Genomic DNA, 13,134 nt, shown 5'->3' on the forward strand with positions numbered 1-13,134 from the left:
CATTTTTGTATCATTATACCACTCAGCCGGAGACATGGATGAGACTGTGAATGGCCGATCACTTAGGAAACATGACGCTAACCCCCTCAGAACAGGAGCAACATCTCTCTTGAGAGAAGACTCAGATAATTCCTCGGCCCCTATGGACGCTTCTTTCAGAAAACTGGAAAAACTAATAATTAAAGAGATTAAAGCCTATTGGGAGAAAACTACGCTTGCGGAGTATGTAGAGGTTCAGCGTATCCCTCGTGGCTTGAGAATTAAGAAATTTCCAACGTTTGATCTTTTCAACCAGGATCTCAAAAAATTGTGGACAGATACTCTTTCTACTTGTTCTATTGAACTAATGAAAATAATCATAACATCTAGAACCCTGGAATTAAAAAAGCTACAAGAGGATATAACAATGTTACAACAGGAGCTATCCACTTTTAAAGATTTGCCTTCATTTTTGGAGTTTGATCAGAATCTTAGTGCTAGAACTGACAAATTTGAAAAGGAGATCATGAATGGCAAAAAAGAAAAGTTTCAGCGTGATAAAGTGGATTATGAAATGGACAATGTATATGTGTGGAAAAAATCGCAGCGATGGAATCGCCACCAATTTAAGAAAAGAGTGAGCTTTTCCGATCCAGAAACAAGCGTCATAGAGAGTCCCTATGGTACACCTGGCTCGGATAGCTCTCCTGATCATGCTCAACTCCCTAGATCAGGAGGTACACCGTACAATACCCCTTTTTCAAAAAACGGTCAGAGAAGGGAGAAAAAGCCCCAGAAAAAGAAAAAAACGCAAAGAAAACAAGGAGGGGAGGAAAGAAGCACCGGAGGCCAACGGGATCACCACTATTCATTGCGAGCTCAGAGGAAATAAAACATGAGGATGAGACAAGCAACAATGTGATTAATCTATCACAAAAGATCCTAACCATGGGGGAATTGAGCCTTTTATCGAAAGGATTGAACTTTTGCCCTCATACACATTTCAATCCGTTTTCCACGATCTTGGATATTAATAAATTTGTCCGGAACTTGACCTTGCGCAAGCATTTTCTGAAGGATGATACAGCTTTACAGGTTTCTCAGGATGTGGACAATGGTTTGGGTGGGGATCAACCTGTGACAACATTGGGGGATAAAGGCCCAGAATCACCGAGATCTTTTAGAGAACATTGTGCAACCATCGATCTGGAGGACTTAATGATGGAAAATCGAGATGCTGTACAGGAGAAAGAGGATAATGTCAACAAAGTTTCATTCAAAGTACCCTCATATTTTTATCCTGTTCAGTCACGGGTACCCCAGATGGACACCTTTCAAAAACGAATCGAAGAGGACATTTTTGAACTGAAACAAACGGTTCCCAATAAGGTACAGGTGAGAAATGACAATCTGAATGTACAGGAAAGGAATGCTTTAATATCTTTGATGGAGGATGACTCTATTGTTATTAGGAATGCGGATAAAGGGGGATCGGTAGTCATATTAGACAAAGGTGAATACAAAATGGAAGCTCTCAGGCAATTGTCTGATACGGATACATATATAAGACTAAGTGGTGACCCCTTGAATAGGTTCAGAGCCATTTTGCGAGAGCTTATTGATAGAGGTGCCTCTATGGGTATCCTTACCCCTAAGGAGTCTGATAAACTGATACCGGAATATCCCATCACCCCAATTTTTCATCACCTCCCTAAGGTGCACAAGGGGGTACGCCCGGTTCGGGGGAGGCCCATTGTCGCTGGCATCGGGTCTCTCAATGAACGACTGGGAGAGTGGCTTGATGGCCAGCTTCAACCCATTGTGCACACTCTACCCAGTTACCTAAGAGATACTATGCACCTCTTAAATATCACCAGTGAGATTTGTTGGCAGCCAGATTACCAGTGGATGACTTGTGATGTAGTGAGTCTCTACTCTTCGATTCCCCACAATCTAGCTCTAGTAGCTGTACATTTTTCACTTACCCACTATACTGATCTGGCTGAGGTGGCCAAGACATACATTTTGGAGGTCTTGGAATACCTCCTTGGGCACAATTATTTCATGTTTGATGGGGTTTACTATCTCCAGAAGTGTGGGGCAGCCATGGGGGCTATTTTTTCACCCTCCCTGGCCAACCTTTACATGGGGTGGTGGGAGAGGGTCCACATTTTTGGAGATAGTAACCCCTACAGGAATCAAATTGTCATATTCTTTCGTTATATAGATGATTTGATCTTTATCACTAGACAAGGCCTTCCTTTTGACCTATTTTTGGAATATCTTAATCGCAATGATTACAATCTGGCATTTACTGGCCAATTCAATGTTGATAAGATTGATTTCCTAGATGTTACCCTTGAGCATCGACAAAATCAGGTGGTCACTAGCCTATATAGGAAACCCTCAGCTGGTAACAATTTGTTACATGCTGACTCCAGTCACCCATTTCATACTCGAAAGGGTATACCGGTAGGTCAATTCCTTCGTATCAGAAGGATATGCAGTGACTTGGACGTTTTCAATAAAGAGTCAGCACTTTTGTATAGACGCTTTTTGGCTAGGGGTTATCCAAAATGGACCCTTGACAGGGCATACTCTATTGCCCTTAATAGGGACAGGAAAAGCCTCCTTACACCAAAGAGACATTTCAATGAATCTAAGACTTCTGGCAATAATGGCTCCATTAATCTCACCATCCCATACAGTTTGGAATTTAACAGGATCAAACAAATTATCAATAAACATATTCCCATTCTGTATGGTGATAAGGACTGTGCCAGGATCTTAGAGGGAGGAGTGAATATTGTCGCCAAGAGGGCCAAAACACTGGGAAACCAGTTATCCCCAAGTCTGTTTAGCACTACAATTAAAAATACATCAGAAACATGGTTGCATCTGAAAGGTAATTTCCGATGTGGGGCTAAGGACTGCATTACATGTCCCCATATTCTAGGGGGTGTTAACTTTCAATCCTCTATTGAGAACAAAACATACAAAATCAACAGTTTTTTTAATTGTAACACTACATACCTTATTTATCTCATTACTTGCAGAGAATGTTTTGTACAATATGTGGGTCGCACCACACGAAAACTTAAAGACAGATTTAGGGAACACCTTAGTGATGTCAGATTGAGGAAATCCGGTTGTGCGGCTTTTTGTGCTTTTCCATTTGGGCTTCACAGTGATTGATCACTGTGATATCCAATCAGAGACTATCACAGAGATCAGTAGTCCTGGGTCCCAATCATTAATATGGGGCCCAGGGACTCTTGGTTAGACCCCGGTCTCTGTGCTGGGAGCGCACCGTATGGAAGATACACAAATATGCGGCCCCATGAAAAAAAAAGCCAAGTCCAATGGGGATTCATATTTGTGTATGGATGGTGAAGGGGTTAAACAATGAGGATTGCAGATCAACAACTAGATGGAGATCTATATTTTACCACAGTAATTCTGCCTTCTTGTCTAAATGAACAATGTCACTAAAGGAGCTGTTTTTTTTTTTTCCAATGTTTTGTGGAGCCCCTGGGATACCTAGTGAAGGATGTAAACAAGGTATTGATATGTGTCCAAGTTGGCAGTAAACTCACCCATGTGTCACTCAACTGTAAAATGACAAAGCCTCTACTGGCCTGAGGCTGTGTGGCATTTGACAGTTATTTTCATTGTGTCCCTACAAATAAACAACAGCAGGGATTAATGCTTGCAGTGTGATTAAAACACAGCTCACATGTGCACACTTACACACATAATGATGACAGTCCCTGAACAAGGATTATATGTTCAAGTATTCAGTGTGTAAAGTAAAGTTCTCGTTTGCTCTGTGCATTTACTCTCCAAACAATGCTGCTATTTTGCAATCTGTTACTTTAAGGTAGGCTTTGTAATGTACATGTCAGCAATTTAATTTAAAAATGAATGAAATTTGCAATCAAGTCCACCTATCCAAACAATGAGATATGCATGTCCCAATCTAAATGGCATGCTACGAAAACCTATATGCTGTCATAGAAACACATGTATGTAGAGGTATTTAGCAATTGGACATCTACTTCAAGCAGGATGTCTGTGAAATGTACACAAATATAGGTGCATGCACTGTACAGCATCCCTCGTAGAGTTTTTCACAGTCTGCTTTAAAATAGAACTGTGGCCAGTCAAAACAGGGTCACTTGTAAACTAAGCACAGCCTGTAAAAGAATAGCATTTATACTTAACCTTCTGGTAACCTATACCTTCATACTCCAGCATTTTGGTGCTCTCTGGCCCCAGCAGATATTCCACACTCCCACGGTTCAGGTCAGTACAGATATTACTTTTAAAAACCAGTGGAGGTCTAAGGGGCAATCAGATACCGTCAAAAGCCCATCAATAGGCCTTTATAAATATCTATCCAAATCAGCTAAAACACTCTTCTCTCCTTCCTTGGTTTACTTTAAAAACCTTCTCACAAAGAAGGACAAAGCATTTCTAACAGGAAGAAATATAATAGGTAGGTATCTCTAAAATCAGAAAGGTACAGAAAGTCATGGGAGCTCTTTCTAAGGGCATACAACTTATAGAAATGTCTATTGCATAACATTTCAAGGACCTTAAAGAACGGTACTCCTTCATGGTTGAACATTGTTACCACCTGTGTCAGGGCAGGTGGAGCTACAGGAAATAAAATGCACACAAGAATCCACAACAGCAGTTGTAAAATAACCATGAGAGCCTATAAAAACTAAAAAAGCTAGGTTCCAAAGTTTGAAGTAATGATATAAGAAGGAGCGGCATCTGTCCCTAAAGATATAGAGACCCAAAAGATATAGTGAAAGTCCACAGAGGGACAAGGGGGGAATTGGGACTATTTGATACCAAATAAATAAAATATGATAGAAAATAGAAATGTTAATATTGAAAATTTATATTCTAAAAAAGATTTTCTATTAGTACAAAACACAGTAAAATACATCAATCAAGATCATTGTTGAGTAGGGTAAAAAAAAACATGAAAGCATACAAAAAGACATGAATGTATATATACGGGAAAACCCCTAATATAAATACAATTACAGATGTCAGAGATAATAGATAGTAGTTTCAACCTGAAGTCTTCTTCTGGGGGTATATGTCCACTTTACACAGTTATCTTCAACAGTTATATCAAGAGAGATAATGACTATACAAGCATTTAAATAGACAACAGCAATAATAAAGCAAAATACAACAACCCATCAAACACTACCTACAGTGAATAGATCAACATATAAAAATAAATCTGTATATATGGTCAGGAAACCAACTGTGTGTCAGAGACTCCAAGAGGACCTCAAACGCACAAGGAATCAAGAAGCAAAGATGTAACAAGATCTCAGATTCTGGAACCGTAAACTTAACAATTAAAAAAATAAAATGATATTTTGCACCAAAAGTATCCCATATAGAAGCCAAAACCATTATAGGGGAGAAGAAAAAAAATAAAGGATGGAAGTAAATACATTTTATATATACCTGTAAATACATTACTACAGGTATATATAAAATGTATTTACTTCCTTTATTTTATATTTTTTCTTTGACCACACCCACATTCTGCTGCTTAGCGTGCTGCATCTCACTTACTCCCTCAATTGTCCCTCATTCTGAAGTTCAAAAGTTGGGAGCTATGCATACTGGGAGATTATGATGGAGATGAATGCAGCCCATTAAAGTTGAAGTAGCTAGCAAGGAAGGGGCATGTTTACTAGCACTGACTGAGAGCCTTAAATCCTAACCAAAGAACAAAATAGGACTTGTGCTCACCAAGTGAAAATGTGTCACCAAAATCTATCTTGAGTAAAAGTGTTCACATGTGCAGACAAGCAAAGGGTTAACATAGACTCACTTAGTGCCACTGTAATAAACAGCCCCTTGTAACTGGAAGAACCAGAGATATCAGTGGCACCAATGTAAAAAAGTACAAATGTTACAAGTGCTAGAAGAAGACTAGAACTGTATATAGACAAAGAGTATGAAATAATAATTCATTTTGACATAATGCCCTGCCAATGACAAACTTTCTAACAATATTGTCCCAAACAATTTCCGAGACAATAAAGGAAATAATCTCCAACACAGTGTTAGGCTGCTACCTATACCCATAAAGTTGAGTCTTTAGAGATGGGATCAGGAGAAAACTGCTTCAGCTGTGGATTGATAAATATTTAGGGAATCCCCAGACATACTGGCCTGATCTGAATCGTCGATGGCCTGTACACATTTTGAAAGACAGACAATAGTTACTGAGAACTTAAAACCCAACCCAGAGATAACACCAGTACACAAAAATAAATGGATAACTGAGCTGTCTGGGTTTCCATATCCCACCTGAATTCACTAATAACTGTAGAAGACTGGAGAAACTTCCAGACATGTGGGGCTGTCACAGGGAGAAATAAAAACCTGGGAAAGCCTGTGCTTGTTGATTGACAGGAGAAACTTTAAGATTTAACCAAAACTGCCAGTACTCACCGGCTGACTGGTGAAATTTCTAGAATTTGATATATCCAGTATGAATCTATCAGCAGCGGTTTATAGCAGAAATATCTTCCAAACAGACAACAGCAGAGCTGAAAAAAACATATCCACTATTCTGAGGACACTAACAAAAAACTTAGGCATGATGGTTATGGGAGGGGTTATCCTGTGCCTGCCAACAGCTTTTTTTGTTGCCAGTCTCCATTTCTCCTGTATGCAACAGTAAAATCTAAAGCCCCGTACACACGTACCGATCGTCGGCCGAACGATCGGCCGTCTTTTGTCCGAGGACTGTCTTGTCTGCTGAAAAGTGCAAAAGACTGCACACGAATTTTGTCGGCCAACAACAGCTGACTGCAGAAGTGATGTCATGTGATGGTTAACTTTCCTTGTCTTTTTTCTTTTCTGAGCATGCCCAGTTTTGCAAATCTGCTTTCTGTCGGCCGAATTCTGTACTGACTGGCGAACAATCGGCCGTTCTGGTGTTGGCCAACAAAAATTTTAATGCTTGCACGACAGATTCTGTTCGGCCGAAAATGCGCTGTCGGCTGTCGGAAGCATCATACTAACAAGCCTACAATCGGCCGATCGGTCGTCGGCCGAATCTTTACGGCCGACAATCGGTACGTGTGTACGGGCCTTAACAGTCTAAAAATTCCAAGACTCTAATTTCCTATCTCTCAATGGACATAAAATAGGACTTACATGAAAATACTAAAACATATTTTATTTTGCTGTTATGGTAACTTTCTGTTGCTGCCGTAAAAACATCCCTTATGAATACATAAAGCACTAGATATTCAGTAGTGAGTCAAAAACTTCATGAAGCTAAAAAATACGTAAGAATAGCATTTTGGTGGTGTAAAATAAATGGTGGAGATTTACTAAAACTGGAGAGTGCAAAATCTGGTTCAGCTCTGCATAGGAAACAGATTCCTGGTTTTATTGTCAAAGCTTAATTGAACAAGCTGAAATTAAAAGCCGATTGGCTCCCGTGCACAGCTGCACCAGATTCTGACTGTTCCAGTTTAAGTAAATCTCCCCCAATGAGCGTACAGCATCAATTGCAAATATTTTATTACAAAGAAAGAGGTTGTTCACTAGACTGACTAGGCAGCCGGTGAACCACCTAAGATGTGGGACTTTGAAGGTGGGTGTTGGTAGCACAGACAGATAAAAAAAACAATTATATTAAAAATAAGTTTTTATTACATTGGACATTAAAAACATACAAGAAAAGGTCAGCATGAAAATTGATCCATATACAACAATACATCTATACAGACATTGTATCTGGCGAACTGGGGAGGTATACAGGGTCAGTGGGGTCCTACATGTTTCGCCAATTCAATGGCTTCGTCAGGGACCACATGGCTTTTCACCTCTTATAACAGTTCTATATATTGACAAAAAGGGGAGAAATGTTAATTTTGCGTACATGACGCACATATCACAGATCTAGGTCATATTGGTATCAGCATATAAACATATTATAGCGTTCGACACTTACCAACATATAGATGTCAGATACAACATACATGTGAGCTGCATTGTTGGTCATGTGTGCCCAGGCGGTGCTGGACCATCCCCAGGATGGTCCCGGGGATGGTCCAGCACCGCCTGGGCACACATGACCAACAATGCAGCTCACATGTATGTTGTATCTGACATCTATATGTTGGTAAGTGTCGAACGCTATAATATGTTTATATGCTGATACCAATATGACCTAGATCTGTGATATGTGCGTCATGTACGCAAAATTAACATTTCTCCCCTTTTTGTCAATATATAGAACTGTTATAAGAGGTGAAAAGCCATGTGGTCCCTGACAAAGCCATTGAATTGGCGAAACATGTAGGACCCCACTGACTCTGTATACCTCCCCAGTTCGCCAGATACAATGTCTGTATAGATGTATTGTTGTATATGGATCAATTTTCATGCTGACCTTTTCTTGTATGTTTTTAATGTCCAATGTAATAAAAACTTATTTTTAATATAATTGTTTTTCTTGATCTGTCTGTGCTACCACCACCCACCTTCAAAGTCCCACATCTTAGGTGGTTCACCGGCTGCCTAGTCAGTCTAGTGAACAACCTCTTTCTTTGTACTAATATATTGGGGATGTGGTGGTACTGGTGAGCTTTTGGTACCTCCTTGTCAATCATCCAAATTTTTCCTTTTTGCATATATTTTACATCATGACTGAATTCTGGAGTGCTCCACAATTCCAGAAAAACATTGACAGTTGACAATTCTCTTGACTGATCAAAAATCAACATAAATCCACGCAAGTGCCACATAAATCTAAACAGACAGTAGTCAGTACTTCAGTACAATGGACATATAGTAGTTGTGCTCATAAAAGGAACCTCAAAAACATTTACCCAAAGAAAGATTTAAATGAATTATTTGTGAATAAAAGGGAGTAAATTGCTGCCTGCAGCCTGGGTTGATATAATTTATAATAAATCCAGACGGTGCCTTACTTATTTTATTATATGCTTTAATTCTTTCAAAATATCACAGCCAGGAACATTTTAATAAATTGAAGCTTTTAGATGCGTGTCGTGTCTTATGTAATTTCCAGTAAAGTTGGATGTAATGTATGACCTCTCTCATACAGGAACTCCTTGCTTTATCATAGCACAACCGACTATCAGGCACTGACATTGGCAAAGCATAATTCAGGTCATATGCAAAATAATCTGGGATCTAATGCAGTAAGTAAAAAAGATTATTTAAAGCATCTTTTTCTGAGCAAAGCATGAAGTCTCCCATGTAGCTCCTTGGGCTTCAGGAATTCAAGTTACTGGATAAATTATGCAGATAAGAACTTCTATCTTTACACTTACATTTAATGATCTGTGAACTTTTTTCAAGTTAGTAACTCACAAAGCATTGAAGCCAATAAGTTAACATAATAGCCAAGCTAGTACAATTTTCAGAAGGAGGCAGTGGCAGCCCCCATATTTCTCTCAGAAAACCCAGACAAAGTTTTAAATGGTTTGACATGTAGGTACTGTAGTACATCCCCTGCTTCAGCTTAATAATGCACCCTCCTTTCATTTCAAACTCAGAGCAACTTTGTTGTCTTTCAACTAAATTAGGACTTAAGCCTCGTACACACGCACCGATTGTTGGCCGACCGATCGAGTGTTGTTGTGTTGGTTGAAATGTGCTCTAGACTGCACACGAATTTTGTCGGCCAACAACAACCAACTGCAGAAGTGATGTCATGTTCTGGTTTACTTTTCGTGTGTTTTTTCTTCTCTGAGCATGCCCAGTCTTGCTCATCACATTTTTGTCTGCCAAAATCTGTACTGACTGAAGAACAATCAGCCGTTCTGGTGACGGCCAACAAAAATTTTATAGCATGCACACCAGATTTTGTTCGGCCAAAAAGTGACAGTCGGTTGTCGGAAGCATCATACTAACAAGCCGACAATCGGCCGATCGGACGTTGGCCGAAAATTCACGGTCAACAATCGTTGCGTGTGTACGAGGCTTTAGTCAGCAATGTCATATTAAAGTCAGAAATCCTGATCATAATTAAAAAAAGTTAATCCCAATTAAAAAGAGCTTCTAGGACCACACTAGTATAAGTATATTGTCCTGCTTATTCACAAAAATACAATCCTGAAATGTTCAAACCTAGTCATAAGACTTATTCTAATAAATGCAGTCCAAGGTTGCATGCTGAATTTATCTATAACCTTTCACTATGGAAGATCAGTTGTCATTCTAATATGTTAAACTCACAGATATACAGCAAGGAAAGTCTTCCTTATGTTTTAGATTAGTGGTGACTGTATTTGATAGCATTTGATCTAGAACAAGTTGCTAGTTACTACCTGGTAACTTGCAAAATCAAGAATTTTGGATAGAATTTGCATGTTTCAGTTATAAGTAGGCAGTTGTATTCAAAAACCACTTGTGCTTCCTAAAACAGAGGATTTTGGTTTAGAGTGCTGCAAAGTATGTTGAACCCATTGATTATACTTTCTGTGCTATTTCTATTGAATCCTTTTACAGCAATATAAATATTGTATATTGATTAGGGATGAACAAAACAGGCAAATTTCTATGTAAACAATAATTGCACAATATTTGACCTCCAACAATAAAGCAGACTAGCTGCACGGTAAGATTTCTGTCTTAAAACCAGCAATGTTATGGGCTTGCTTTTTGCAGCCAAGGTTAAAATCATAGAAGACCTGAACATAAAGATAAGCATAAAATCCATTTTTGGATGGAGAGGCCATAAACTTGGCTAGAGTTATCTATGTGAGGATGACCTCAGATAACTTTGAGCCTTTCAAACCACCAGGGGACATATGAAACAGAGTTAGGCACAAACACGGTGCAATTTTTGTAACTGCTAGCATGTCCAATTAAACAGCATGAAAAACACACTTAGGGTGTTTAGAAGTTTACACATTCAGCAGTTGTTTTATTGCCAAACAATTAGGTTTATGTTATAAAACTCACGTAAGTTGTTGGCAGATGGTCGGGATTGCATGGTTTCATAGTGCTGCATGTGAACTATAAGGTTTGCATCTCTCTCCATGTGGTCTGCAGAGCAATGGCCCTGTTGTCTCATCACATCAGCAAGAGCCCTAGGAATAAAAGTAACGTTGCACAATCAAATTAGAACTGTTGTAAAATATGAAGCCAAAAGCAATGGATACATTATACATGAAGCCCAAAGTCAATGGTAAGTTAGAAAGAACACTGCTAAAGTGTACCTATAACCTTTTTTTGTTTGTTTTAAATAGAGAGTGGAAGTGGTATACCCATCAGTTTTAATTGATCTCTGTAAGCCCACTGGGGAGACTCACCCATTCTATTTGCCCTAATAACCACTGCAACAGGACAAAAAGTGATGAAAAAAACAAACTATATAGAACAGGAGTTTAGGGGTATTCTTCCAATAGCAGAGATGTATAGTAACTAAGTAGAACTACTTCACTACTGTACTTAAGTACTGAAAGGCGGTATCTGTACTTTCCTAGAGTAGAATTTTTTTCTCCTACTTTCACTTTTACTTCACTACATTTTTTCGATGATTTCAATACTTCTACTCCAATATTTTTTTTTTGTGCTGCATAGTTACTTGTTACTATTATAAAAATTACCACTGCCAGAACAGTAGATGGCAGGTTTCATGAAGCTCAAAACGTATTAGGGAAAAAAAAATGGCCTTCAAGAAATATAAATCAGAGGGCACTGTATTGGCTTTCGAGCTATACAAGGAGGCAAATAAGAAAAGTAAACACGAAATCAAAATGGCTAAAATCAACTTTGAGAGACAAATAGCGGAGGATAGTAAAAAAAAACCCAAAGAAATTCTTTAAATATATCAACAGCAAAAAAACTAGGGCAGAGCATATTGCACACATAATTAGCGATGATGGGGGGATGGTTACAGAGGACACTGAAAAAGCAACCGTGCTGAATGCTTTTTTCTCGTCAGTCTTTACACAGGAAACGGAGGGGTACACTGACCATGACTGTATGGTTAGTAGTAATACACAGGATTTGCCACTATGGCTAACAGAGGGTGAAATCAGGGAAAGGCTGGATAAACTTAACACAAACAAATCACCAGGCCCGGATGGCGTACATCCGAGAGTACTCAAGGAACTCAGTAAGGTTATATCCAGACCACTGTTCCTGATCTTTGCTGACAGTATTAGGACAGGGGATATACCAGGGGATTGGAAGAAAGCTAACGTGATTCCGATATTCAAAAAGGGCCAGAGGCATATCCCGGGAAATTATAGGCCTGTCAGTTTGACATCAATAGTATGTAAACTTCTGGAGGGGATGATAAGGGACTATATCGTAGAGTTTGCTAAAGACAACAACATCATCAGCAGTAATCAGCACGGGTTTACAAATGGGCGTTCTTGTCAAACCAATCTCTTAGCATTCTACGAGGAGGTGAGTTGTGAGCTAGATAGGGGCAGACCAGTGGATGTGGTGTACTTGGATTTCGCTAAGGCGTTTGATACAGTTCCCCACAAGCGCTTAATTTATAAAATAAGGTCTGCAGGTATCGAAAGCAGGGTTTGCTCTTGGATACGGAACTGGCTTAAAGGGCGTGTCCAAAGGGTGGTAATAAACAGCGCATACTCAGACTGGTCTGAGGTTGTAAGCGGGGTGCCCCAGGGCTCAGTCCTGGGACCAACCTTGTTCAATTTATTCATAAACAGCATTGAGGACGGGATCAGTAGTTCAATATCAGTTTTTGCAGATGACACAAAATTGGGCAGGGCAATAACTGCACAGCATGAAGCAGATATCCTACAGAATGACCTGGACAAAATTACAGAGTGGGCAAGGACATGGCAAATGAGGTTTAACGTGGAGAAGTGTAAGGTTTTGCACTTGGGGACTAAAAACATAAAAACACAATACACGTTAGGAGGGGAACCCTTGGGGGAATCAAAAATGGAGAAGGATCTGGGAGTCTTGGTTGATGATAGATTAGGCAACAGCATGCAATGTCAAGCGGCAGCTGCCAAAGCCAGCAGAATATTAGCATGCATAAAGAAAGGGATGTATTCCAGAGATAAGACTATAATCCTTCCACTTTATAAAACTCTGGTCCGACCGCATCTGGAGTATTCTGTCCAGTTCTGG

General features: G+C 39.4%; 1 protein-coding gene across 1 annotated transcript in view; it reads right to left on the reverse strand.

Annotated features, from left to right (window-relative positions):
* Nucleotides 1-13,134, reverse strand: part of SHISA9 (shisa family member 9) — a 1,221,995-nt gene that overhangs the window by 840,484 nt on the left and 368,377 nt on the right. The window contains exon 2 of the mRNA XM_082262019.1: nucleotides 10,978-11,105. Within this exon, the coding sequence (XP_082118145.1) occupies nucleotides 10,978-11,105 (128 nt within the window). The remainder of the gene's footprint in view (nucleotides 1-10,977; nucleotides 11,106-13,134) is intronic.

Source organism: Pelophylax lessonae, assembly GCF_965119305.1.
Source record: "Pelophylax lessonae genome assembly, chromosome: 6".
NCBI lineage: Eukaryota > Metazoa > Chordata > Amphibia > Anura > Ranidae > Pelophylax > Pelophylax lessonae.